A 27269-nucleotide genomic window follows, 5' to 3' on the forward strand; every position below is an offset into this window, starting at 1 on the left:
CTTGTCACAGAGGTCCTGTCAGCCTCGATTCGGCATTTCTCGGCTTAATACAAACAATTCACGCGACTATACACAGCCCGTTGACGCCGATGGAACACAGATAACGATTGTGAGACCTTCGCTTAAATGTTGTACATGATGTTCTACGCCGCGGCAGGAAGCCGGCTTGCGGTCTCCACTAGATTAGGCGGAGGGAGCTCCCGCCTCGGCCTCTTCAAACTCTCCTCCGTGACGCCATTGCCCAGCTTCGTTATGCCCATCACAGGCGGGTCGCCCTTCTTCACAAACTCATACAGCCCTAGCGAAGAACCGTCAGCAACCTTAGTCCCCAAGTAGAGCAAGCATCACAGCGTCCACTTACCAGGCAGCTTGTTCCCCGCCAACCGAAACGCATCCCTGACAATCTGCTCATGCAAATCCCCCTTGAGCTCAAAAATAACCTTACTAACCGCCACCCTACTCGCCCAGTAGTCGAAACTCCCCTTCCCCTTCCCCATGCGCACCTCGTTGCCGGACGTGTACACCCCGATGTTCGCGCTGATCCGCATGTACAGCCGGAACTTGAAGCCCCTGAGTCGCTTCCGGATCGTGTCTTCTCCGATCTTGAGCTGTGCGGCCGAGATACGCCGGTCGTGGTCGCGCATTCGGAGCCCATAGTCACCCCATACTACGGTCGTGCCGCGGGTGGAGCCCCCGGTGGGGACGCGTGGTCGGCCTTTGCGGTCTTTTTTGTTGGCACCGGAGCGCGGGAGCAGCCAGTCGAGGTGGGGACGGGAAGTGCTGAAGTTGTGGGCGGAGGGGATGGAGGAAGCTGCTGGGAGGTGTTGGCGGAGGACTGGAAGCATTAGCTTTGACTGCTTGAAGGATTGGAAGGAGGGACATACGGCATGGTCGATGTGAAGGCAAGATTGTTGGCCGTAGTTGCCTCGCGCATAATGGCGCTATCCGTGGGGGCGGCATGGCTGCGAGGGTGCTTCGTCTGAAGCTGTCTGGTGCCCTGAAGCCGTCTAGTGCCTTGAAGCCGCAATGTGAATGTCGCGATGCAATCGTTGCCAAGCCGGCGGCGGAGAAACGTGAAGGTGCTACTTTACGCGACGTCGATGACCTACGCGTTCCGCAGCGCAGCGGTTGGTGCTGATCAGCAACGTTGTTCACTCTTCTGTATTCAATGGTCATAACGCGCTTTTAGAAATTGTATCTGGTGTAAAACAGCTGTCAGAGCACGGATTGTCAAGATGCCGGGCGATATCCGCAGCTTCTTTGGCGGAAAGCCGTCCCAAGCGAGCCAGGAGAAGGCACCTGCGAAGAAGGATGTATGTACAGAGACTATAACATCATGAACCTTGCCCTTCGTCCATTCGCCTTCAGCTCCACTTCAGCTTACGAGCATACCACTTCCTCCGAACAATATCTCCGAACAACAGCTAATATGCGGGTCACCCGGACGCAGACCGGAGCCGTTAAGCCGAGAGCTCGAAATACACGCGTAGTCATTGACGATTCAGACGACGAGGACTTCAATGCTGCGTAGGTCGCTCTATGTCACCTGTGAGCGCCGCAGCTAACGCCATTGCAGACCGAAGAAAGCGACACCGAAGAAAGCCAGTCCTGCCAAGCGAACGTGAGTGGAGGAGTAGTTACGTTGACTGTCAGGTTTCAAGACTGAGTATGGTCCAGGAAGCGTGCACCGTCACCAGCAGGCGAAGCAACAACCACAACAGACTACTTCGGGGCCAAGAACAAGCCGAAGCGGTCGGCAGCATCGAAATCAAAGTCGGCGGTTACCGAAGAACTATTTGAGCAAACACCAAAAGCTACACCAGTCAAGACCAACGGCAAGGCTGCGAAGAGCCTTGAGTCTACTCCTGCAAAGTCCGCGACCAACGGCCGAACGTCCTCCCGTAAGAAGAAGACGACTACATACGCGGAGATAGAGGACCATGATGATGACTTTGTGGATGGGCCGGATGGGGGGGATGATGTTTTCACGGCAGACTTCAAGAGGGGCAGAAGGAAGGGCGATGACTACAAGGATGCCAGCGATAACGATCCTGAGCCAGTAGCACTGCCCAAGCGGGTGCCGGCGGAGAAGAGCAGGCAGAAGAAGCTGATCAAGGAGGAAGATGACTTTGACTCTCAAGACGATGACGTTAACATGCAAGATGTCAAGCCAGAAGACGATTTCGTTGTGCCGGACGACGATGAGCGAATTGTGGTCGACAAGCCTGCTAAAGCGCCAGCCAAGCGTGGCAGAAAGCGCAAGTCTCTCGATGATGAAGATGATGAAGATGAGGATGAGCCTCCAAAGAAAAGGAAAGGAACAAAAGCTACGCCTACTAAGAAGACACCGGCAAAGAAGAAGGCAAAGAAAGACGACGAACCCGAGAATGCGACAATGCAAGCAATCTATGATAGCATACCACTAGTTCGTCCACCTACGCCGCCAGAGCCGTCGGATGAGGCGAAGAAGTTTCCGTTTGGAGGCCATGCGAACAGCGGTCCTCCCCCGGCTGCAGGGGCGAAAGATATACCGACTGGCGCTGAAAACTGTCTCGCTGGCTTAACTTTTGTCTTTACGGGTCTGCTGCAGACGCTGAGCAGGTATGATCCCCGTTCAGTGGGATTAGCAAGTGCGCTAATATCTGTTAGGGAGGACGGCCAAGCACTGGTCAAGCGGTACGGTGGTAAGGTGACTTCAGGTCCGAGCAAGAAGACCAACTTTGTAGTGCTAGGAAGCGACGCGGGACCAAAGAAACTCCAGACGATAAGAGACAACGGTATCAAGACCATCGACGAAGACGGCCTATTTGAACTCATTCGGAAGCTACCTGCGAACGGAGGTAGCAGCAAAGCTGCCGCCGCGCACGCAGAGAAGCAAGAAGCCCAGTTGCAGAAGATCAAGGAGCAAGCTGCCGAAATGGAAAAAGCGGATCGGCGAACCGGCGGTGCAGGCGGTGCGGGCACAGGCAAGGCTTCATCGTCCGCCAAGGACTCTTCTTCAGGACCTGACTCGAGACTCTGGACCGTGAAGTATGCGCCTACACATATTACCCAGATCTGTGGCAACAAGGGACAAGTCGAGAAGCTTCAGAACTGGCTCAGGAACTTCCCCAAGAGCCAAAAAACCGGCTTCAAGCTTGCCGGTAAAGACGGCAGCGGTGTGTATAGAGCCGTTATCATACACGGCCCACCCGGTATTGGTAAGACGACCGCAGCCCATCTCGTGGCAAAGCTTGAAGGATATGACATCGTTGAGAGCAATGCCAGCGATACCCGTAGCAAGAAGCTGGTCGAGACCGGCCTCAAAGGCGTTCTTAGCACGACCTCGTTGCTCGGGTACTTCGCAGGCGATGGCAAAAAGGTGGACCCCGGGAAGAAGAAGCTCGTCCTCATCATGGACGAAGTGGACGGCATGTCCGCCGGCGATCGGGGTGGTGTTGGCGCTCTCGCCGCTGTTTGCAAGAAGACGCAGATACCTATGATCCTTATCTGCAACGATCGAAAGCTGCCAAAGATGAAGCCGTTCGACTACTGCACGTACGATATCCCCTTCCGTCGGCCAACCACGGAAATGATCAGGTCACGGGTCATGACTGTCGCCTTCCGAGAAGGGCTCAAGATGCCCCCTCCCGTCATAGACGCACTCATCGAGGGGACCGGCGCCGACATCCGACAAGTCATTAACATGATATCAACGGCGAAGCTCGATGAAGAGGCCATAGATTTCGACAGCGGCAAGGCGATGTCCAAGGCCTGGGAGAAGCACGTCATACTGAAGCCCTGGGACATCACTAGCAAGATACTTGGCGGAGGCATGTTCTCTTCGAGCAGCAAGGCCACACTCAACGACAAGATCGAGCTGTACTTTAATGACCATGAGTTCAGTTACTTGATGCTCCAGGAAAACTATCTCAGCACTAATCCGATCCTTTCCAACAACTACAGTGGCAGAGAGAAGAACCTGAAGTGGCTTGAGCTGGCTGACAAAGCCGCCGAGAGCATCAGCGACGGTGATTTGGTCGACAGGATGATCCATGGCTCGCAGCAGCAGTGGAGTTTGATGCCGACGCACGCTGTGTTCAGCTTCGTCCGGCCTGCTAGCTTTATCTCGGGCAGTATGGCAGGGAACAAGATGGGCTTCACGTCCTGGCTGGGCAAGAATAGTACCCAAGGTATGTCATGTTATCAGTCAAATTTACGACAGCGCTAACCGTATCCATAGGCAAGCTCACGCGCATGGTCAAGGAGATACAAGGTCACATGCGCCTCCGCTCTTCTGGCGACCGACATGAGATCCGGCAGCAGTACGTCCCTACACTGTGGACCAAGCTCGTCCGAAGACTTCAGCGTGAGGGAAAGGACGTTGTGGACGAGGTCATCGACCTCATGGACAGCTATTTCCTTACCAGGGACGACTTCGATGCCATCATGGAACTTGGGGTTGGCCCTATGGACCAAGAGAAGGTTACCATAGAGACAGCTACGAAATCGGCCTTCACGCGAATGTAAGTTGTCCACGAGTTGTTTCGCTTGGATACCTCCTGACATATGGGATCGTCTAGATACAACCAGAAATCACATCCGCTACCATTCATGAAGGCCAGCAATGTCGTCGCGCCGAAGAAACAGACCAAGGAACAACCGGATCTCGAAGAAGCCATCGAAGAGTCCGATGAGGGCGAAGTCGTAGAAGAAATCAAAGAAGAGGACGACGAAGACGTCGACTTATCGAAGGACAAATACGTCAAGCAACCAAAGAAGAAAGCTGCCCCGAAGAAAGCGGCACCGCAGAAGTCCTCGGCTAAGGCCGGAAAGAAAGGAAGCAAAGCTGCCAAGGAAGAAGCGTCGGAAGAGGAGAGCGAGGAGGAGGTCAAGCCGAAGGGACGGGGCAAGGGCAAGGCGGCCACACGAGGGCGCGGGAAGAAGTAGAGAGCCTTGCGAGCTGAAGTGGGCATTGCTGCAAAGGGCGAAGCGGTAGGAACGTCGAGCAGCACGCATAGCAATTGCATGATCTGCTGGTCTCAACAGGGATTGGCTGGCATGCCGCCGTCGGGTCGGTGGAAGTTGGAGTGGTATACATCCGGCTTGAGGTTGGCGCTTCACCTGACTTCCTCCATACCCGCTCAGGCCTATCTTTGATGTCGCTTCTACAAGACCTGCGCTGACTTATACTTGCTCTTCCAAGATTTGGCGGGTATCTTGCATGTATCATACTTGCTTACACGGGCTGGAACGGGAAGCACGGCAGCTTAATTACTGAAGTGATAGGAACCCAGCTGATAGAGCGGACAAACACGAAAGTTCGCCTTCCATCTACGTCCGATGTGCGCACCCATTCGTCGCTAATCAATGTGTGGAGCGTCTCTTGTTCACTTCGCTTTCCATGCTATGAATACTGGTGCTCACACGACGCTAGTAGGTGCAGAACGAAGTACTTCTTCAGGTAACAATCTCGTGGCTCCAGACACATCCTATCACCTTTCAACCCCCCTGTGGTAGAGTTTCTTAACCCTTCAGCCATCATAGCTTCACAACGACTTCTTGGCTTCAGCTCCACAACAGTTGCATCGTACTCCTCCTGCGCCTCCGGCTTCAATGTCGAGATCCGCCAATAAAGATCGAACCAAACACAGCCAGCCTTCCACCGATCGAGATCTAGATATGCCTTCCATGTCGAAGACGGCCCCCTCTGCCTTCTGCGGTGGTTTGTTGCCGGAACAGTTCCACGTGAAAGAAGAAGAGAAAGATCTATATCATGCCTTGTTTGGATTGCACAGAACCTTGTTTGGCTCAGATCACCGCCTGCCCGCCAGCATAGCTTCACGCGCCGCAGACCCAATCATGGCTAAGCGAACACTCGATAGGATGTATCGGGAATGGTTGGAGGAGCAACCTGATTCACCAGCTCTCGCCGAGTCTCCGTCAAGATCTAAGCAACCCTCCTGTCGTGCGAGGCTCCCTACCCTCCCCAAGACACCACCAAGGAGTCCTTCTCCTTGTCTGCCACACTACCCCTCCGACGCCGCAATTCACCCTGACCAAGCGCCATTGCGTGAAACCCTTCGGATCGATTCACGCGGCCGGAAGAACATCAAACTCCTTGAACGCCTTGGGGTAAAATCGACCCAGCCCGCCCTGCTGGATAACAAGGACAATATGGCATCTAGACCCTCAATATCGTCCAATGATGTCGTTGGTCTGCTCGCCGCGCAGGGACAGCGTCGCCGGAAGCAGATCTATGATGAGCGGAAGGGACTGGTAGGAAGCTCGCCTGGAGATTTTTGAGGTTCGTGCTGATCAGGGCAGAGTGTACCGGCAGAATTCGAAGATCGAGCAAACCGTCGTCGTTCGATGGATATCGCCTTGGGGGAACCCGAGCCTGGCACGCCCCCCAGTGACTCTACCGCACCGCAGCTCCCTTGGACCCCTACGGATGAGAAGAAGGTGACGCTGTTCAGCCTCGAAGAGAACCCAAACTACAAATGTAATCCTGTGGCATTCTCGAAGGTCGAAATTCTGGATGCGTTGGAGCAGGGTTACACTGGGAACAACGTGTTGGCATTCCTCAATGCCAGAACTGATCTGGAGCTAGAGATGATGAGATCTTCTCGCTCCAGCAAGCACTCCTTCCACACAGCAGAGGAGACGGACAGCGTCCACGCGTACGCCTACAACCGTAACGAGCCCAAATCCCTCTACTTTCACCCCAACACCGCTCTCACTTCTCCGTCATCGACCGTCGACCAGGCAACGGTACGGGTGGAATCACATGGAAGTGAGAGCATGTCGTCAGCTCATCTCCCGTTTGCTGGTCATGCGGCTTCTTCCGTTTCGCCCTCTGATAAGAACTCGTCGAGCCCCCCTCTTCGATCTTCTCGCAAGTTCGGCAAAGACATCAACCTTCGTTCGCCCTTTAGTGCAACCACCGTCTCTGAAGCTGCTACTACACCCGAGTTGGATCGTACCAGGCTCTCAGCTGCTGAAAGCCATCGTACCTCTGATATCTCAAGTGAGAGCTCAGAACCTTCAGCGGCAACTCTGACACCAGAAGCTTCAGCCACACACGAGGCTGCCGTTGCTCACGCACTGAGTGCTCTAGGCAGCAGAGGTGTCATCAAGACTGTTACTGTTGAGAAGAGGGTCGTTTTCGTAGAACAGTCAGTTTCTCAGAGCACTGAGCCCTCAACCGTCACTGCCATCAAGGCCACTAGATCTACCAAAGGGAAAGAGCGGGCAGTGGCTAACACATCAGACGCAAGACATTCAAGGTCACCAGTCAGGCACGACAAGCTCAGTCCACTTCACGGATATTCGAAGCTCAAGCAAGATCAGCCAAGTTTGTCTCCTTCACCCGTGAAGCGTTCGTTGGCACCTCAGCCACTTGACTTCACTTCATCTCAAGGGCCCACTCGCACCCGCCCTCTTCCTCCACCGATCAAGATCTTCCCAGCTCACGCAGTCTTAGATCTTGACGCTCTATCAACTCCAGATTCGGCACCACCTGGAAGCCCGAACAAATTCGACGGAAAACCAACCACCTTCAACATGGACATGAAGCCGTTCAACTTGGACAGGTCGGTTGCCTCGCTGTACACGTTCAACTTGTATCTTCGCAACAGGGAGACTAATCATAACAACCGTACCAGCCCTGCGGGAGAGGTCAATGACAGAGACGAGAGCGGCCGGGACCGGGCCGGACCTTCCACTACACAGATGGAACCAGCTGAAGAGACAAACGAGACAACAGCAGAGAACGCAGAGACGACTGGGGAGCCTGCCGGACTCTTCGGTGGCAACGGTGTTACTACTGACGCTGCTGAATCTAGCGCAAACACGACTACCGCCTCCCCACAGGCTGCGATGGTCCAGCCTTCTCAGACACCAACCGTACCTACTACTAACGTTGCCAACAACCCTTCTGCAAACATGGGGGTAGCGACCACAGCTGCAGCCCCCGCTTTGCACCTGGGTCTAGCACCCAACAACCCACCCGCAGATAATGGTAGCGACGAGTCTGACGAAGACACCTTCACTCTCAAAGGTCTCGCCCGAACCCTCAACAAGCTCTTTCCTGAGGGACTCACAGTTGGAATGGCGAATGCGATGCCGGCGGTCATGGAGGCCTTTGAGGGCAATCTCGATGACAACAATGCCGCCAATGCTAATGGTGGCAATGCGGCACTCACCAAGGAGGAGCGCTACCTAAAGTATCTCTGCGAGTTTATCGAGGCGCTCTCCGTCAGCAAAGTCCAAGCCGAGCAGAAGGAAAACATTACCCTTCAGCACCTCCGCGTTGCGAATGAGCGCGAAGCGAGGCTGCGTGCAGAGGGCGAAGGTCTCAGAACGTCACTGGGCTATTGGGAGCAATCATACAACGCCGTCTTCGCTGGAGCTGGCAACGGAAACGGACCCACTGCTCCTCAGCACGGCGAGTCGAGCAGTGCAGGAGCGGCACGCGAAGCTGCCCTCGCCGCAACTCAACATACTGCACCACAACCAACTACTACGATGGCGCCTGCGACGCAACCGCCTGGCAACATGTGGCCGATGATGCTCGCCCTCGACAGACTCCGCAGGGACAATATGCGTTTGTATGACATAGTCGGCCAACTCACTACCCGCTGCCGGGCCCTTGAACAACGCCACACTCTCGACCATCCCTCCGATGCCGACTTCTTCGCCAGCACGGAGAACTGGAACAATACGACCATGGCCACTGGCGGCTTCGACGCCAACACTCAGACTCAGCCACCCTTCGCTCCTGTCCCGATTGACGGCATGGATGGCACGAACATCTCTGTGATGCTGGCGATGAACAACCCCGAGGTCATGCAAGCTGCCGGCCGAGCTTTCTTTCGGGAATTCAACTATCAAGCCGCCCAGATTGCCAACGCCATGATGGCTGCCAACCTCGCTCAGCAGCCCGCGCCGCCTCTCCCCGTCCCCGGTCCCCAGCCCCCAGCTCCTGGCGCTGCCCCTCCCTCTGCTCCAATGGCGCCTACCAATCCGGCCCCTTCCCCTGGCACTCAGGGCCCTGCTGGCCCGTCTGATCCTGCTGGCGCCTTGTGAGCGCTTCTCGGTGGCGCGCGCGGCTGCTGCGCCTTGGCGGTTTCTTTCGTTGTGGCTCTGGCAGAGGATTAATGGCTTTGTGGTTCTGACTCTTGGAGGACATGGTAGGATCATTGAGTGTACGCTGTGCTTGGGGAAACGAGGGGTGTTACCTGCGCTTTTCTTGGAAAACTAGAATATTTGAAAACACTTGTAAAAAACTGTGAGGGTTTTGATGCGTGAATGTGATTGTGATTGTGATTGAGAGATGGTATATACACTGCGCTCTTGGCGGAGATGTTTGGCTATGTTTGTGGCTTGGGATATCTGCCCTCAGACCCTTCCCGTTGCAGCAAATTCTTTGACAATCTCGAGACAGGATCTCCTGTCCTGTCTGGAGGTTTACATCCAGGCGATAATCTTGGCTTCTAACTTTCTGCGTCGATTTCATGGTGTTTCGGCTTTTCACGTATCCAGCATCCCCCCTTTCCGTAGAGTGGCGGTGCATTTCGACCGCTTTGACAGTTTCGACGCATAGAAAGATCCCCGCTGTTCGCGGTGAGTGGCCGTGAGTTCGATGGATAGAGACACTTGTGCTGGATCTTTTCATGGTACAGATGCTGTTGAGACAAGCATCGCTCATAGCCCGTTTCAGGAACCGGACACTGGGCTGGCTCGGGGATGAACCACAGTTGATCGTCATGTCAAGGAACTGTCAGGGGAAATTCTTATTCGAGCTTTATCACAGCTCCTTGAGAAGCATCGTGCATTCCCAGCTCCATATAACAGACGAAATGTATATGAGTGTCGTCGATGGCTGATATCAGCTGCGAGTTCACAGCTGCATGATACTCCTACGAGCTTTTGAGTCACGCATCCTCTGTCAGCTAACAGTACTTGCCAGGATCGCGAGGTGATACTAATCCATCGAACAGCATAGCAGAAACCCCTACGAGTACCTGACACCAGGCTCAGATGCGCAATCACGATATATGGCTCTCCACCACGGCATCAACAAGGTCCTCTTCAGCAAAGAACCGGGAGTCAAATTCCAGCGCTTCCAACACCGCACAAGAAATTGGCCATCCGCTTTAACCTCCGTCCTTCTCACCATCAGTGTATCAAGCGACCTAACTCACCACTTCCATCTCACGGCAACGGTTCGCAAGCGCACGGGTTGAAGATGCGGTCAAAACACCATGACGTCAAAGCTTCAGATGGAAGATGCCGAGCAAGCCATGGCTGCGCTAAGCGTTGGAGCGTGCATTGGCCGAATCCCTGAACTCGAAACAGCAGGGATCACAATACTGGCCCCCAACATCAATACACGAAGGCACTCAGGCGGCGCATCCCACAAAGACCAATGTATTCGTCTGCCTGACAGCCGACCCCGAGGCAGACAGCGCGATCAGCGGCACGAAACGGCCTTGTGTATCAAACGCCCCAGCTGTTGGTACTACAGCTAAGGCGCCCTCATGCAAGTGACCAGACGTGGTACTGCAGATCAACAAGACGGTGGTGTGGAGGATGCACATGCGGGAGCACTTCCCCATCCTTTGCAGCCACCGCACCCTGCAGGAATCCCCTCAGATGGCATTTCGGCTGCAGCCATGGCCGGGTTGGCGTCAGCGGCTGCTAGCAGTATCAATCTGCCTTGGCCCCCGCATTAAAGGCGAGGTTGCTTTCGTCGTCACTGGGTATCTTAACCGTCGAGTTGCTTTCGTCGAAGAGAGAACCGTTGTCTTGTCCATTTTGCTTGTGGCGATAGTGCGGAGTCTGGCAGAGGCTTGTGCTGCTTGGCCGTAGAAGAACCACTCTACTAAATCTTGGGCACTGTATTGAAAGAGCGGGAAAACCTACTGTTGGGTTGAATGCGCTTGCGATAGCATACTCACAAGAGCTTGAGCTTCGTCTGACTGTACTGAAGCTGGTATCTTTTGAGGCGGCCGCTTGTCGAGCATATCGAATGTTCAATCTGGAAGGTGAATGGTTTCAGGATATAGCCACTCCTTTCGATTTTTACACGATCACAGGAACATAGAGCATCTGACCGGTAATCATGTCCGCCGACAACAAGCACAACAAGGCGCACAACGGCGCCGAGGATATTGAGCAAAAAGAGAAGTACGACGATACCCACCACCGCAACAGCTCATATGCCACACCACGCGATGGGTCCCTCAGCGCTGGCGAGCGGGCACGCCGGAACCTGAACGCCAAACTCGCCAACCCGCTCGCAGGGTACACGTATGATGAGCTTCGCAAGATGGGCCGGCGCTATGCCATGGACTACGCCTTGGCCGAGCCGGAAGACGTCCGCGCCTTTGAGATTGGAGCCATGCTTGCCCAGGATCCGACAAAGTACGACAGCTTGACTCACGACGAGGCCATCAGCGAAGAGGAGAAAAAGGTGCTCAGAAAAGAATACGAGAGCCGGTGGTCGCAGCCCAGGTTACTGTATCTTGTCATCGTGCTCTGCTCCACCTGCGCAGCTGTGCAAGGAATGGGTGGGTGAGTTCTGTCAGAAATACAAGACAGCGAGCTGACCCAATCCTAGACGAGACCGTCGTCAATGGCGCCCAACTCTTCTATGCATCTCAGTTTGGCATCGGTGGCGACGATCCCCGCTCGACCTGGCTACTCGGCCTCACTAACAGCGGTCCCTACTTGTGCTGCGCTCTGATCGGCTGCTGGCTCACCGTGCCCTTTAACAACTGGTTTGGACGCCGCGGCACCATCTTCCTCACATGCCTCTTCTCGGCCATAGCCTGCTTCTGGCAGGGCTTCGTAAATTCGTGGTGGCATATGTTCATCGCCAGATTCGCACTCGGCTTTGGCATTGGGCCCAAGTCCGCGACTGTTCCTATTTATGCCGCTGAAACGACTCCGCCGGCTATCAGAGGCGCCTTGGTTATGCAGTGGCAGGTGAGTCCCTAAACTTCTGGAACGGAGACCCAGAACGACGCTGACAAGCACCACTTCAGATGTGGACCGCATTCGGCATCATGGTCGGTTATGCCGCTGATCTGGCATTCTACGCCGTACCCGACACGCCGACCATCACGGGGCTGAACTGGCGTCTCATGATGGCATCGGCCATGTTCCCCGCCGTCATCGTCTGCTGCTTCGTCTTCATGTGCCCAGAAAGCCCGCGCTGGTACATGAGTAAGGGACGCCACGGAGCAGCGTACCATTCGATGTGCCGACTACGGTACAACAAGCTTCAGGCGGCCAGAGACACGTTTTACATGCAGACACTGTTGTCGGCAGAGAGCGACATGAAGATTGGCCAGAGCAAGATCAAGGAACTGATCACCGTGCCGAGGAACAGGCGAGCGATGCTGGCGAGTGAGATTGTCATGTTTATGCAACAGGTACCCTCAAGCTCTCGTCCCCCCTCTTTCAACAGTTGCTTACGCATCAACAGTTCTGTGGAGTGAATGGTATATCCTCCTCTTTTGCTACATCTATATCACGTCTACAAGAGTAACCTGACCGGCCTTGCTAGTTATTGCGTATTACTCCTCCTCCATCTTCGTCGAATCCGGCTTCAGCGAAATATCCGCCCTAGCCGCCAGCTTGGGCTTCGGCCTGATAAACTTCCTCTTCGCCCTCCCGGCCGTCTACACCATCGACACTTTTGGACGGCGCAAGTAGGTTCCCATTTCAATCCACCCACCATCTCCCCGTTACAGCGCCACAGTGACTAACACTACCCAGCCTCCTCCTAACAACCTTCCCCCTAATGTCCCTCTGCCTCCTCTTCGTCGGCTTCTCCTTCTTCATCCCCGAAACCTCCCGCACGCCACGCGTCGCCTGCATCGCACTGGGGATCTACCTCTTCGGCGTCGTCTACTCGCCCGGCGAAGGCCCTGTCCCCTTCACCTACTCCGCAGAAGCCTATCCCCTATACGTCCGCGCAATCGGCATGTCGCTAGCAACAGCCACGACCTGGTTCTTTAACTTTGTGCTCTCGATTACATGGCCAAGCCTGCTTGAGGCGTTTACCCCTACGGGCGCTTTCAGCTGGTACGCGGGCTGGAATATCGTCGGGTGGGTGCTCGTGCTGCTGTTTTTGCCGGAGACGAAGGGTAAGACGCTTGAGGAGCTCGACCAGGTGTTTAGTGTCCCTACGCATATACATGCGGCGTATGGGGTTAGGCAGCTTGGGTTCTTCTTTAGAAGGTATGTGCTTAGGCAGAAGCACGTGAAGCCTGAACAGCTGTATGAGGGGGAGACGGAAGAGCAGAGTAGACCCGAGAGGGAAGGTGGAGAGAATCAGGTTTAGTCGGGCTGATTTGGCGAAGGGGGAGGTGATGAGAACGAGTGAAGGATTTACGACATTTGACGAAGATAATTGAGGCTGTTCGTGCGGTTTTGCTTGCTGGATGGCTTATAATACCAGGATCGTCCTTTAGCGGCGCGCCTTGATGGCGAGGCATGTGTAAGACACACGAGACTTAGTAATCGCTAGACATCTAGATGTTCTCCGCATCTATGCGACGCGTACGAAGCAAAACTATTGGCTTTGGAAGCAAGAGCTTTTAACATTCACAGTGTTTGCCATATCACGCGGCGCCGTTGCGATCTCATAATCTAAAATGAACAGATCCGGATCCCTTCAAACCAACTCTACTACCCACAGCACCTTCGCTCCCCATTCCCTCTCCACTCTGTCTCCTCAGCTCCCCTCAAAACCTCAGATCCCACCCGATCTTCGGCCCCAGCACCGGCAGCTCATCCGCCACACTCTGCACATCCTTATCGCCCCTCCCACTCAAACAAATAACAATATCCTTGTCCTTGTCCATCGTCTTCGCCAGCTCCAGCGCGCCATAGACCGCATGGCTCGTCTCGAGCGCCGGAATAATCCCCTCGAGCTGGCTCAGTAGCCTAAACCCGACAAACGCCTCCGCGTCCGTCGCGGCGATGAACTTCGCGCGCTCTGTGTCTTTCCATTGCGACAACTCGGGACCTACGCCCGGATAGTCCAGCCCCGCGGACACGGAGTGCGTGTCGCTGATCTGGCCATGGCGGTCCTGCAGCACATACGTGCGGACGCCATGGAGGACGCCTTTGGAGCCACCGCTCAGCGTGGCGGAGTGGCGCGCTGTGTCCAGCCCGTCGCCGCCGGCTTCGACGCCCAGCAGCTTGACGGACGGGTCGGATGCGAAGGGGTAGAACATCCCCACCGCGTTGGACCCGCCGCCTACACATGCCACGACCGCGTCAGGCAGCTTGCCCCGCAGCGCCTGCATCTGCTCTTTCGTTTCGTTCCCGATGACCGACTGGAACGTGCGCACGATGGTCGGGAAGGGGTGTGGTCCGATCGCGGAACCGATGATGTAGTGCGTGGTGCTCAGATTAACGACCCAAGCGCGGAGCGCCTCGTTGACAGCATCGCGTAGCGTGCGGCTACCGGCCTCGACAGCGACGACGGAGGCACCGAGCAGCTTCATGCGGAAGACATTGAGGGCCTGGCGGCGCACGTCCTCTGCGCCCATGTAGACGGTGCACTTCATGCCGAATTTCGCGCAGACGGTTGCGGTGGCGACGCCGTGCTGGCCTGCGCCTGTCTCGGCGATTATTTCGGTCTTGCCCAGACGCCGCGCGAGGAGGATCTGTCCGACGGCGTTGTTGATCTTATGGCTGCCCGTGTGGTTCAGGTCTTCGCGCTTCAGCCAGATGTTTGCGCCGCCGGCGTGCTCGGTGAGGCGCTCGGCGAGGTGGAGCTGGCCGGGGCGGCCCATGTAGGGGTAGTAGGAGCGGTATTCTTCCCAGAACTTGGGGTCATTTTTCGCTTCGTTGAAGCCGGCTTCGAGCTCTGCGAGGCAGTCCATGAGAGATTCGGGGACGTATTGGCCGCCGAACTCGCCGAAGCGCGAGGGGACGGCGTCGCCGTTGGGCGTGCCGTTCTCTTCACCATCGACATTAAGCGCTTCGATCTGGTCTGCCAGACCGGGTCCGTCTGGCACATCCGCATCTGTTATCACCTTATCCACGTGCACGCCGTTCGGCTCTTTCGCTTCGGCCATGGCTTCCACGATGCCGACTTCCCGCGTCGTGCTGTCCTGGGAGAATTTCCGGCCGGTGATTGCACTGCAGTATTCTTCAACGGCCTTGGCGCCCTGACCAGCAGGTGCCTCTGCTAGGGTGGTGATGATCTGGCTTCCTATCACGACGCCCTCCGCGATTTGCGCTACGCTGAGGAAGTGATCTCTCGTGCTGACACCAAACCCTACTGCCGCTGGTACGTTACCCGACCACTTGTGCACCCGCTCGAGGAGGTCCGGAAGTCCTACGTTTAGGGTGCCTGTCGCGCCGGTAACGCCCATTCTTGATACGACGTATATGAAGGAGTCGGCGATCTTGCAGAGGAGCTTCATCCGAGACTCCGATGTTGCCGGCGCAATGAGCGGGACGTATGATAACCTACATCAGTGCCGTAAAATTAGCCAGAGCCCTGACTTGAACATGCACGCGATACCTACCCTCCCCTCGTGCAAAAGTTCCTAAACCGTATCGCCTCCTCTGGCGGCAGATCCACCATGATGAATCCATTGGCGCCTGCTTCCCGCGCGTCTTTGATCATCCGCTCCTCGCCGTAGCTCAGCAGCGGGTTATAGTATCCCATCAACAGCACGGGCGCTCTTAGGCCTCTCTTCCGCGCATCCCGGATCATTTGCAGAACCGAAGTGGTGGTAACGCCGTTCTTCAGCGCCTGGGTGTTTGACTTCTGGATCGTGGGTCCGTCGGCGATTGGGTCTGTGAAGGGCATGCCGAGCTCAATTATATCTGTGATTTGGCGTAAGCTATGACTGTGTACTGGAGAGAGCCATTTGAGGGAAGTTTACCCGCGCCGCCGGCTTCCATGCCGAGCATTATGTCTGGTGTCTCTTCTGGTGTGGGATACCCGGCTGTCACGTAGGTGACGAGGGCGGACCTGTCCTCTTTCTTGCATTGCGCGAAGGTCTGCTTGATGGCCTCCATGGCGGCGGCGGTGGTATATGTTCTTGAGGTCAACTGCTATGGGGGTCTCAATGTCAACTAGTTTTACTGTGAGGGTAGAATCGATGGCAAGGTAATCTGAGGGTGGTGGAGAAGCGGTGGTTGAGTCAATAGTAGAGCGGGCAGAGTATGAGTCTTTGTTGCGTGGAATCCATGATGCTCCGAGATGCGGCGCACTTTTTTGCCCCACGTCCGCAGCCGCAGGATCTTGGCAGGGCAGCTCGGGCTTCGGCCCGGCCGAGGTCTCCGCCTTTCTTTTCCTCTGCGTCTCGTTAGGCACGAGGAACGACCTGAACAATTTCGTCAGAAGTGGGGGGTCGGAGTGTTGGGATTTGGATGTCTTCCTCCATCATTGTCCACTGGAAGATTCATGGCTAAGAAAAAAAGGCCAACTCAAGGGTGAGGAGATGATTTATCGAACTCTGTAGATCTATCTACCCAGACCTACTATATCCTTCCATGACCTGTAGCCAGCCGAGTGGTCTATGTGTGCCTACAGCGCCCACGCCAGAGCAGATGCATCCCTTGACAGTCATCCAAAATCAATACCGCCTCGGACCACGCCTCCTCCTCTTCTCTCTCTCTCTCTCTCTCTCTTACCTTTACTGCAGATCCAATACCACCCGTCCCTTTAGCTTCCCCTCAAACATCTCCTGGAACACATCCGTCAACTTATCCATCTTCTCCGTCCGATAGTGCGTCTTGACGATGCCTCTCGCGGCGAAATCGAGCGTCTCGATCGCTTCCTTCCTGTCTCCGACCGCAACACCAATGATGCTTAGCGCCCTCGCAACCATGAACTGCGGCAGCGCGCCCTTGATCGGGATCGGGTCGCCCTCTGGGATGCCGACGCAGACGCAGCGGCCACCGAAGCGGAGCATGTCCTGTAACACTCATCAGTAACTCCACAACTAGACGGTGCCCGAAGGTGGGGATAGACATAAGGGAACAACCCACCATCGCACCCGCATACGCCGCATTTGCCGCCGTAAGCACCAACACAGCATGCACGCCCAACCCGCCAGTCAACTCCTTAACCCTCGCGACCGTATCGCCGACCCCCAGCCCCACAAACTCTTCCGCCCCACTTTCCATAACCAGATCCTTCTTCTCGTCCGCATCAACGCCAATAACGCGGAGCGCCATACCTCTGGAGGCCAGCTGCACAGCCAGATGGCCCAACCCGCCGCCTGCGCCGAGGATGGCGACGAACTGGCCGGACTGGGCGCCCGATTTGCGCAGAGCTGCATAGGTGGTTACGCCCGCGCAGAGCATCGGCGCTGCGGAGGCCGAGTCGAGGGAGTCGGGGATCGGGGTTACGTAGTTGGCCGGGCCGAGGACGTATTGTTGGAAGGTGCCGGGAGTGTAGTAGCCGCTGACCTGTGTTGGAGGACGGCTGGGGATTAGTGAACTGGTGAGGGAGGGGGATGAGAGGGGGGTGTAGGGCTTGGTGAGGGGGAGGAGGCTTTCATACCTTCTGGTTGAAGCAGATCCCGTCGTGTCCTTCCAGACACGCTGGACAGCTCCAGCAGATCGCGGATATCCACTTGACGCCCACGCGGTCGCCGACCTTGACAGCCGAATTCTCGGTCCCGGGACCCATCTTGACGATCTTCCTGCAAAGCACTTCAACATCCACCTCCCTTCAATTGAGAGGCACGGTTCCTTACCCCACGCCCTCGTGTCCGCCCACTTGCCCTGACTGCGTCGGGTGCGGCAGTGCGGCCCACGAGTTCATCATGACGCCCATATCCGAGTGGCAGACGCCGGAGTGGGTCAAATTGATGAGCACTTCGCCCGGTCCGGGCTCGGGCATATCGAGCTCGACTATCTTGGTCGAGATCTCGCCAGGCTTGTCGTAGACGGCAGCCTTGAACTTCTTGGGAAGTTCAGCGTCGCCCATTGTTGCGAGAGTTTTTGCAAGATTATGAGGTGTGATATAGTGGAGTAAAGGAACTTGCAATGGATGATAAGGAGGAACTGGACTGAGACAGATTGGATTGATGGTGGAAGTGGAATTGAAGAAGCTTTAGGAAGACGGCAGATGTACCTTATATACCCTACATGATTGAGTAAGATCGACCGCTGTACTCGCTGTATCTATCCTCGGCACCTGACACGTCGCGTACGACCTGAAGGGGCCCAAAGTACCCCTCTGCGGGGTGTGGGGGTTACTGGGAACCTATGACGGAGCACTTTAGCTCTGGCCGGCAGAAAGTGCCGACTTGAAGGTTCAATGGCCTCATCAGATGAGAATACCCCTGAGTATTGCGGTGGTATCCCATAGTCTGAGCGATTAAAGGCTGCCGCTGTAACAGTGTAAGCCTGCTATCAACCCAGCAGCGGAGAGTTCACGGAGGCGTGGAGCTGTCAAAGCTCTCCAGAGTGGATCCGTAACATCTTATCTAAGATGATCTTATCGAATCATCCAGGGGCACTATCACCACCTGACTTCGTGGAGGGCGCTGCGGCGCGTTCCTTCAGCCAATCTCTTCACGCCCCCGCTGTCTTGCGCTCGCTTTCGTCCTTTCTCGTCCTTTCTGCTCTTCCAGCAGATTCTGCTGCTCTTCGCATATTTCTTTCGCATATCCCGTTTATCTGAGAAGTCCTAGATTTAGCCGTCTTTCCAAGATGTCAAACAGACGTCCAGGAAACGCCAATCGGATTCGTGGGCCGCAGTCAGCCTTGACTGACTTCCTCGCTGTAAGTACTCCAGTATTTAGTTGTAAGACATTGTCGAGGGTGATGTGGCCAGCTGCTGTAGCCTTTCATGGTGTGGCTCTAGGATTGAGCTTAATTCCGAATACGCTACAGCGGAAGCAGAGGGATCGAGCTTGAGCCATCTCAAAGATCAGTAGGATTGGGCTAGACCTGGGTTTTGAGAGCAGTCTACTCAAAACTATTCACCCCTGCTGAGATGGTTGGACTAACAACAATGTTTGCCCTAGGCGAACAACATCTCAGCCCAACAGATTCGCGATGACTACAACAGACGCCGTCAGCAAGCTCAGCAGCAAGCCGGGGCCGATGACGAGGATGCTCAGCCAGCCGCAGCCCAGGAGGATGAAGAAGAAGCCGCGGATGACGTGCCAGCCCCTCCGCCGACCACCACCAACACTAGAAAGCGCAAGAGGAAAGATGTAGAGGACGAGGCCATCGCAAAGGTGAAGAAGGGGAAAGAAGTAGACAAGAAGAAGCAGGCAGACAAAAAGAAGCAGAAGGGCAAGAAGAAGCCCAAGGGCTCAGACGACGACAGTGACGACGAATACGATGACAATCTCGCGCGGGACATGTACAAGAAGGCGCCGCCAGCGCCTGGCCAGTTGGAGAACTGCGAGATCTGCAGCAAGCGATTCACTGTCACACCCTACACCAAGACTGGGCCGGAGGGCGGACTTGTATGCACACCCTGCGGGAAAGAGCTGGCAGCTGAAGCCGGACCCTCGAAGCCAAAGTCCAAGAAGGCAGCGGGCAGACCCAGGCGGCGTAAGGAGGAGAGCAACAAGATGGACAATCTTTCCATTCTGGGCGCGAAGACGCTGCAGCAAATGTGCATAGAGAAGGTCGCGGATCACCATCAAGATGTCGAAGAGTTTGGCGACCTTCCGCAGACGGTGCTTGAGCGGCTGGGTGAGATCTTCACCAAAAAGCGCATCATGGATCCTCGGACGATGAAGCTGTTCCTACGACCTGATCATGATAGCATTGCGATACACGACTGCGCCAAGCTTGAGACGGAGGACTATCATACAATCTTCGCTGTCAGTCCACACGTTGAGAAGGTCGTCCTTCGTAACACTTGCCAGTTCAAGGACGAGACTATGGAGTACATGATCGAGAAAGGCACCAAGATCACCTATCTGCAGCTCTACGCTGCTAACCTGATATCGGACGCGATGTGGCACAAGCTCTTCCAGCAGCGCGGCGAAAAGCTCGAAACACTCAAGCTCCAATGGCTCGACGCCTCCTTCGAGGATGAAGCAGTAGAAGAGATGGTTGTTCACTGTCCTAACCTTCAGCGCCTAAAACTTAAACTCTGCCGCCGCATCGGCGCACCCGCCATCGACTCAATCTCGCGTCTCACAAAACTCGAACACCTCTCCCTCCGCATCTCCCAAGAAGTCCCCTGCGAGCGCCTCGTGAACCTAATCGGCAACGTCGGCCGCAACCTGCGCACCCTCTCCCTCGAGCACTTCCCCGACGCAGACGACACTCTCCTCGAAGCTATCCACGCCGAGTGCCGCAACCTCACCAAGTTTCGCCTCACGGAGAACGACTACTGCACCGATGCCGGCTTCGCTGCGCTGTTTGCTGACTGGGCGAATCTGCCGCTCCTCTCTGCCGACTTCAGCAGCACACGTGACATCGATAATAACAACCCGGATGGGCCGGAGCAGGCTGTCGGCCTCGCGGATCAGGGACTCGCGGCGCTGATGCAGCATTCGGGCACGAAGCTCAGACATCTGGATATCGCGTCCTGCCGACACATTTCGCACGCGGCCTTTACGAGCGTGTTCGATGGACGGAAGCAGTATCCAGCGCTCGGGAGCATCAACCTCTCCTTCTGCGGAAACGTCGACACGGTTGTGGTCGCGGGCATTCTCAAGAGCTGCCCCGCGCTGAAGAAGGTGATTGCCTTCGGCTGCTTCAACATCGAGGATGTAGTTGTGCCGAGGGGGGTCGTGCTCATCGGCGTCCCGAAGGCGCGGGATTTTATGATCGAGCAGGTGGGCATGGAGTGGGTGGGTTTGGATGCGGCGCTCGGGGCGATGGTCGAGGCGGTGGGGGCGGCTTGAGTGGTGAGGATGGTGGGGATGGTTGCTTGTTGGATTGGCTTTTTTCCCTCTACCTGAGGTGGAAGGGCGGCGAGCAGGATGAACTGGGGTCCTACGGGCTGTGTGCGCTGTGGCAATGTGATCTTTATGAAGTGACTCACTAAAACGACGCAAATTCGGTATTGCAATGCTGGGGCGTCTCTTATACAGATCGTGGGAGCTTACTGGTTTAGCTATCACGAACAGATATATGAAATGCCATAACTATTGCAGAAAAGATATCTTAAGGATTGCTTAGCTTTCTAACCTATAGAATTTCAACGAGCTTTTTGTAAAGGGTAACAACACGCGGCACTCGTATCAATCGCGTTTCAAATGCCCAAGGCGCTGAAATGTGCTTCAGTGAAGCGAAGGCGGAGATCTGTGCGCAGATTTTGATTCTCAACAATCTTCTAAGCGCCATCATGCATACGACGATGTCACCCGGATGATAAAAGTTTCGTCAGACTCCCACCCAAATCGCGTCCAAAAGATATCAAAAATGCAAAATCTATCTCCGCTCCCAGAATCGAACTAGGGACCTTCAGGTTTCGGAAAATCAGTCACGTGACCATAAGTCACGTGACAGATATGCAATTACAGCCCGACGTGATAAACCAACTACACCAAGCGGAGGAATCATCTCAGTTTTCTGAGACGGGCTGGATTAGCGAATCGAGTGGGGCAACTCAATCTATATTGGTTGAAAAATTCCGCCTCCTCCGCATGCTTCGCTGTCCATCTGTATACTGTCACATCTTCATGAGATTACACTTCCTTAAGCTTGAGATGAAAGCTCGCTTGAGCAAGTCTGCCGAATGTAATCGATGCGACATCGTCCATGACCGCTTGGTCAGCTCTTCTGTTGAAAGCCGGCATCTGCTGCCCTGATCTCCTACTCCTGTCGCCAAGCCAATCTACGCGACTTTCGAAATTGTGACGCGTCTGCCCGCAGCGCGCAGAGCTACAACCAGCTTACAACCACAGCAATACAACGAAACCCACTATCAGGTCTTCCCATTGAGTCGAAATGGCTCTACTAGTAGACAAGCACCGCCCACGATCCCTCGACAAGCTGAGCTATCACCACGATCTCTCCGAGCGTCTACGCGCACTGGTACGTCCGCTGCCTCCGATCGCTCTCGGCCCACACTGACCCATATCCAGGCACAAAGCGGAGACTTTCCCCACCTCCTCGTCTACGGTCCCTCGGGGGCAGGCAAGAAGACTCGCATTGTCGCAACCCTCAAAGAGCTCTACGGCCCCGGGGTCGAGAAGATCAAGATTGACTCGCGCGTCTTCCAGACGACCAGCAACCGCAAGCTCGAATTCAACATCGTCGCCTCGGTATACCACCTCGAGATCACGCCGTCAGATGTCGGGAACTATGACAGAGTGGTGATCCAGGACCTGCTGAAGGAGGTCGCGCAGACGCAGCAGGTGGATCTGAGCGCGAAGCAGAGGTTCAAGGTTGTGGTTATCAATGAGGCAGATCACTTGACTAGGGATGCACAGGCGGCATTGAGGCGGACCATGGAGAAGTACAGTCCGAACCTGCGGCTCATACTGCTGGCGAACTCGACGAGCAACATCATCGCACCCATCCGCTCGCGAACGCTACTCCTACGAGTTGCGGCGCCGACTGAGGATGACATTTGCAAGGTCCTCAAGAATGTGGGCGCCAGGGAGAACTATAAGGATGTGGAGGCTCTGAACAAGAGAATTGCCAAGGAGAGCGGGAGAAATCTCAGGCGAGCACTGCTGATGTACGAGGCTGTGCATGCGCAAAAGTAGGTCTGCAGCTGTCTTGCCATACGGGGCCTGATACTGACCGCTATTCTAGTGAGGATGTCAATGAGAGGACGCCGATACCTCCACCGGACTGGGAGGCCTTGATTGAGCAGATTGCCAGTGAGATTGTGGCAGAGCATTCGCCGGCCAGGATCTTGCAGGTCAGGGCGAAGTTGTATGACTTGCTCACGCATTGCATACCGCCTACGACAATCTTGAAGGTATGATCAAGCCTAGAGTCACGGTGCTGGTTCAACAAGAAGCTCATACGCATCTAGACCCTTACATTCAAGCTAATACCGAAGGTCGACAATGCCTTGAAGGCTGAGCTCATCAAGTGGTCGGCGTTCTATGAACACAGGATACGATTGGGAAGTGTAAGTCATCGCACAGCTGCTAGGTATGTTTCTATCATGTAGTGCTGACAGGTCGTTACAGAAACACATTTTCCATCTGGAAGCATTTGTTGCGAAGTATATGCGCATCGCAGAGAGGTGAAGAACGCCCTCCCCAGTTCCTGACGCTCAGCTAACACCTCCGCAGTCACGAGATGGGCATGGACTTTTGATACATCTGTTTGGAGTTGTTGCTTTGAGAGCACGGCGTTGCTGGCGACTCGGCGTTATGCGCGTCATGGGCTATGGCTATGGCTATTTGTTGAGACGCGTCCTACGTCATGCCGCCTCATAGAACGCGAGAGTGGGATGTGTTCACCCCACATCTCATCGCGCAATCAATTCTAGAGTTAACAATTCCATCAATTGAAGCAGACTTCTGCCCTTCCTCACAAAATTTTCTCTATCACGTCTCACATTTCAAATCTCAATTTCCCTACTTCACCCTGCAATGTCTTCCGGAATGATGGACACCGCACCAGGCGGCGAGACCCCTCAGTAAGACCCTCTCCTCCAACCTCATCCAAAACACCAAGCACACAGCCCAGCATAACAACACCGCCCCTCGCGCGTTCCCATCAATCCCACACTCAACCTCTCCCTCCCCGCAAACTCCGAGCCTCGCTGCCCACCAGCCCTCCTCCCACCAGTCCCCTACTAACCCCCACCAGATACGAATCCATCAACACCGTAACCCAGCCGCACGCCACCGAGCCCGGCCAGATGGGCGGCAGCGGCGGCGCCCTCTCCACCTCCACCGACCCGACCGCCAGCCAGTCCGAAGCCACAGCCGAGCAGGGCGAGAAGACGGCCGAGAAGATCCGCTTCGGCCAGAAGATGAGCGAGGAGGGCATGGGCGGGCAGACGGATGCTAGTATTGGGGACGCACAGCAGGAGGGTGAGTTTTGCGCGTCGAGAACTGTTGCGCGGAAGTTGGAAAGCGGGGAGGTGGGGAGGTCGTGGTTTGTGGGAGATGGGGCTGATGATCGTGCAGGTGGACTTGGGGGCGCGGATGTGAGCGCGAATGAGGAGAGTGCGGCGCAGAGTCGCAGAGAGCAGGGGTATGGTGGGGATGAGGATATGGATCGGACGATTGGGGCTTGAGAGGGGGGTGTATGTGGGTGTGAAGGCGAGGGGAGGCGTGGTAAGGATGCCGCTGCTGTTCTGAAGGTGTTGCAACGAACGTATAAGTTTTGACCTTGCATCCGCGTGTCGACTGGTTCTGCACATTTGTAGAGAGGTACTCGACAAAGGCTTGTGTGAGCAGTACAGCGCGTCTTTGATCCCTTCTCGACATCATGTTGCCTGTTAGCTAACCCCTGCAGAAGCGTGCAGACTATCCAGCGTATCAAAACAAGCGCTCGCGGAACGCTGAAAGGGATATCAAAGCCGTAACATGCGCCATGCAAGCGGTCCATAACCAAATCCACCCGATGATGGCAACCCTCCTATCCCCTCCTTTCCAAACAAGTCTTACATCCCGTATCCACATCAATACCTCGGCGGAGGCGGCGGGTACCCCCCATAAGCCCCATACCCACCCCCCACACTCCCGCCCCTCGAGCGATAATAATCCTCCTCATACGTCGGACTCCGTCCAATGTACGGCCCGCGCGCCGCATCCTCCTCCGCATACCTTCTTGCCCACTCATTCCGCTTCATCTCGGCGTCCTTGGCGAATTTGCGGTTATCCTCCTCGCGCTCGCTGCTGTAGATGTTGGACGAGAACTCCGAGGCTGGGATATCACTGATGTTGCTGCCTTCGGAGCGGGCGAAGCCACCGCCGCCGGTGGGGCTGCGGGGTCTGCGGCTGGAGTTTCCGGTGTTCACGTTAGGCGTCCGGTATTGCCGCGACGATGAGGTACCGCTGGGTTGGTACTCAGCCGGCCGCGGTTGATTGTCCCGGCCGCTGGTGCCCTGGCTTGCGGAATTGGAGCGGTGGTGTCGCGATGTGGGGTCCGGTTTTAGACTTGAGGTGCTGTTTGAGACGTCTTCGTGGATTTTGCCGCAGCCTTCTTTCGCGACATAGGGTTTGCGTTCTCGCTCGATCGGAATGGTCGGGGGTGACCGATCGTCCATATCGTCTGGTTCGAAGACTGAATCATTCCGGCTGCTGTCCGCCTGGCCACCGTATGGCGCACGCTCGCGCTCGAAGCTTCCTGAGGGCTGAGGAGGCGGCTGTGTAGGTGGCGGAGGCGGGAATGAAGCCGTCTTTAGAGCTGGTATTTTACCGTCTGCGGAGAGAGCTACAGCACATCGCTGTCTCTGTTGCATGTTCTCCTGCGTGGGGAAGAGTCGTCTTGATAGCTCCTTGGGAAAGCGCTCCTGTTTGTCGTCGGCGTTGCTGATTGGCATGTTCAGCACAGCCTTGGCGATGCGGTTATATTCGGTCTCTGGGTGCGCTTGGATCATGACTGTCATCCAAGTCTGGAAGCCCAATGGAGTCAATGCGGGTACAAGCGGAACTTCGGTGTGTGAATTTTCGCTGTACTGATCTTGCACGAAGTGGTGCTGACACCTCAAGTCTCGGTACATTTTCGATATTGTTGAATTGGACAGTGAGGCGAAGATCTCTGCGTAATCATCAGACATATGCTTGATAACAAAGTCGTGTCGCTGCAGCTTACTGTTCCACGGATATATCTCATCATTTAGTCTGACTTCCTCGTAGAACTTTAGCATCTTCGCCGGCGTAATGACGAGACTGTTCTTGGGCTCATAGTCTTCAATCTGAACACTGGTCAGTACTCATGAACCGATGTCGTACCAGGGTGTCAGCGACTCACCATGTGGATTGCGAGTCCTCTAAGAAGCTGCCCCAGCCGTGGAGTCGGCTGGTCGTACTCATCGAAGAGCTTGCCGTATGCCTTCTCCAGCGCCGATGCTGGAGGACTCATCCATTCTTCGGTTACTGCCCGTGGCACCGCCGCAGGGCGCAATCGGCTTGTGTTCGCTGCGGGCGGAGGAGGTTCTGTTGTCGAGTACCTGCGTTCTTCCTCTTCCCTCGAGACAAAGGATGTAAAGGACGCGGACTCCTGTGAAAGAGGAGGCGACGGACTGGAGTGGTCGGGGTGGTCATACCGATGTGGTGAAGGAGGCGTATAGACGTCCCGCGGCGGATACGATGCTGTCGTGGAGCTGGTCGACGATCGATGTACGTACGACTGCTGCGGTTGGTTCTGCGGCGGCGATTTGGCGAAAGTCGCTGACTCAAATGAAGAGGGATAGTTTCTGCCGTCGTATGGCCCGCCTGAGAAGTTGAGGCTTTCTATTACCTGCCTCCGCACCTCTTCTGTGATTTGCGCGATGACCCTGGGATCGACGTGACTTGCGGCGTCCGAGTTGTGAAATGCGTTATTCACAGCGTCGGATACAGGGCCATCGGGGCGGGCAGTCGATGAAGCTCGCGATCGTGGCTGTTGGGGGTATGAGGCTGGATTCTGGTATAGCCGCGGGTCGGGGTAGTCGAAGCTCGAAGAATAGGGCGGTTGGTCGGACGGGTTGTAGGCCATGCCTGCGTCCCTACGACGGGTGGTGCAGAAGGGCTGCAGCTAGCCTAGCGAGCCAGCGAGAGGGACGGGAGTAAGAGCGGTTGACAGCTGGCTGGCACAGAGTGGTTCGCTGTAGCGCATATATGGGCGCGGGGTGAAGTGTTTGCCTATCGGAAGCCAAGTTGACAAAGACTGCTGCGCGCGATGACCGGTGAAGGGTGGTTGAAGCTACGAGGCTGAGTGTTTTCAGCTTCGAGTGACTATTTGATACAGGCGTGCTTGGTTCTTGTCAGACAGAACGAAGGCTACGATACGCCTGTCGTCATGCTTCGGTCGCCCAATCCGGCACAGACCGAGATCGTCGACCCCCCGCCAGCTCGCTGCCCACTCCCTGCCGCATCCCTGCCGCCTCCCTGAAATCTTAGAGAACCATTGCGCAACACCACCGCCGATATGAGGGTCGAGAAAGCTCTTTCGCATCAACCGTAAAGCCGCCGTCATTCTATCTGGAAAGGCAAGCGTCGTTATGGTGTCGGTCGCCGCCAGACCTTGCCATGCCCGACGCCTAGACGACATATGTACAGGTACAGGTACTCCGCCCTCTGTAAGCGCACTTGAGCGTCGCAGCCCTCCGGTGAGTTTCAAGAGGCGCTTCCAGCATGAACCGCCAACCGCTGGCCCAGTAGCCGTTGAATCCCGGGGGGGACATTGCGCCTCTGACA

General features: G+C 55.6%; 11 protein-coding genes and 1 non-coding gene across 12 annotated transcripts; 7 read left to right on the top strand and 5 right to left on the bottom strand.

Moving 5' to 3' along the window:
* Positions 1-143: 143 nt before the first annotated feature.
* On the bottom strand, positions 144-960 carry W97_07167 (uncharacterized protein; the record flags this gene model as incomplete). The annotated part of the gene is made up of 3 exons (XM_007785147.1): positions 144-298; positions 362-835; positions 885-960. The coding sequence occupies 3 exons, from the start codon at positions 958-960 to the stop codon at positions 144-146; spliced, it is 705 nt and encodes a 234-aa protein (XP_007783337.1).
* A 275-nt stretch (positions 961-1235) lies between these two features.
* Positions 1236-4929, top strand: W97_07168 (uncharacterized protein; the record flags this gene model as incomplete). The annotated part of the gene is made up of 7 exons (XM_007785148.1): positions 1236-1313; positions 1451-1527; positions 1577-1621; positions 1678-2601; positions 2650-4172; positions 4223-4505; positions 4563-4929. The coding sequence occupies 7 exons, from the start codon at positions 1236-1238 to the stop codon at positions 4927-4929; spliced, it is 3297 nt and encodes a 1098-aa protein (XP_007783338.1).
* A 1227-nt stretch (positions 4930-6156) lies between these two features.
* On the top strand, positions 6157-7385 carry W97_07169 (uncharacterized protein; the record flags this gene model as incomplete). Its single annotated transcript, XM_007785149.1, has 3 exons — positions 6157-6258; positions 6307-7157; positions 7253-7385. The coding sequence occupies 3 exons, from the start codon at positions 6157-6159 to the stop codon at positions 7383-7385; spliced, it is 1086 nt and encodes a 361-aa protein (XP_007783339.1).
* A 160-nt stretch (positions 7386-7545) lies between these two features.
* Positions 7546-9069, top strand: W97_07170 (uncharacterized protein; the record flags this gene model as incomplete). The annotated part of the gene is made up of 1 exon (XM_007785150.1): positions 7546-9069. One exon carries the CDS (start codon positions 7546-7548, stop codon positions 9067-9069), a length of 1524 nt encoding a protein of 507 aa, XP_007783340.1.
* A 2038-nt stretch (positions 9070-11107) lies between these two features.
* W97_07171 (uncharacterized protein) lies at positions 11108-13336 on the top strand (the record flags this gene model as incomplete). Its single annotated transcript, XM_007785151.1, has 6 exons — positions 11108-11555; positions 11606-11973; positions 12033-12422; positions 12476-12491; positions 12557-12701; positions 12769-13336. 6 exons carry the CDS (start codon positions 11108-11110, stop codon positions 13334-13336), a joined length of 1935 nt encoding a protein of 644 aa, XP_007783341.1.
* A 403-nt stretch (positions 13337-13739) lies between these two features.
* Positions 13740-16038, bottom strand: W97_07172 (tryptophan synthase; the record flags this gene model as incomplete). The annotated part of the gene is made up of 3 exons (XM_007785152.1): positions 13740-15480; positions 15540-15843; positions 15903-16038. 3 exons carry the CDS (start codon positions 16036-16038, stop codon positions 13740-13742), a joined length of 2181 nt encoding a protein of 726 aa, XP_007783342.1.
* A 620-nt stretch (positions 16039-16658) lies between these two features.
* W97_07173 (alcohol dehydrogenase) lies at positions 16659-17959 on the bottom strand (the record flags this gene model as incomplete). The annotated part of the gene is made up of 4 exons (XM_007785153.1): positions 16659-16940; positions 17014-17436; positions 17531-17672; positions 17727-17959. 4 exons carry the CDS (start codon positions 17957-17959, stop codon positions 16659-16661), a joined length of 1080 nt encoding a protein of 359 aa, XP_007783343.1.
* A 728-nt stretch (positions 17960-18687) lies between these two features.
* W97_07174 (uncharacterized protein) lies at positions 18688-20852 on the top strand (the record flags this gene model as incomplete). The annotated part of the gene is made up of 2 exons (XM_007785154.1): positions 18688-18759; positions 19005-20852. The coding sequence occupies 2 exons, from the start codon at positions 18688-18690 to the stop codon at positions 20850-20852; spliced, it is 1920 nt and encodes a 639-aa protein (XP_007783344.1).
* A 532-nt stretch (positions 20853-21384) lies between these two features.
* Positions 21385-21506, bottom strand: W97_07175. Its single transcript has one exon. It is a non-coding gene; the product is annotated as a tRNA-Tyr (tRNA).
* A 394-nt stretch (positions 21507-21900) lies between these two features.
* On the top strand, positions 21901-23229 carry W97_07176 (replication factor C subunit 5; the record flags this gene model as incomplete). The annotated part of the gene is made up of 6 exons (XM_007785155.1): positions 21901-21987; positions 22038-22660; positions 22714-22882; positions 22940-23038; positions 23100-23155; positions 23205-23229. The coding sequence occupies 6 exons, from the start codon at positions 21901-21903 to the stop codon at positions 23227-23229; spliced, it is 1059 nt and encodes a 352-aa protein (XP_007783345.1).
* A 278-nt stretch (positions 23230-23507) lies between these two features.
* On the top strand, positions 23508-24160 carry W97_07177 (uncharacterized protein; the record flags this gene model as incomplete). Its single annotated transcript, XM_007785156.1, has 3 exons — positions 23508-23554; positions 23728-23954; positions 24051-24160. 3 exons carry the CDS (start codon positions 23508-23510, stop codon positions 24158-24160), a joined length of 384 nt encoding a protein of 127 aa, XP_007783346.1.
* A 387-nt stretch (positions 24161-24547) lies between these two features.
* Positions 24548-26568, bottom strand: W97_07178 (uncharacterized protein; the record flags this gene model as incomplete). The annotated part of the gene is made up of 3 exons (XM_007785157.1): positions 24548-25629; positions 25684-25786; positions 25843-26568. 3 exons carry the CDS (start codon positions 26566-26568, stop codon positions 24548-24550), a joined length of 1911 nt encoding a protein of 636 aa, XP_007783347.1.
* Positions 26569-27269: the final 701 nt, after the last annotated feature.

The sequence above is a fragment of the Coniosporium apollinis genome (genome assembly GCF_000281105.1).
Source record: "Coniosporium apollinis CBS 100218 chromosome Unknown supercont1.39, whole genome shotgun sequence".
In the NCBI taxonomy this organism is placed as follows: domain Eukaryota; kingdom Fungi; phylum Ascomycota; class Dothideomycetes; genus Coniosporium; species Coniosporium apollinis.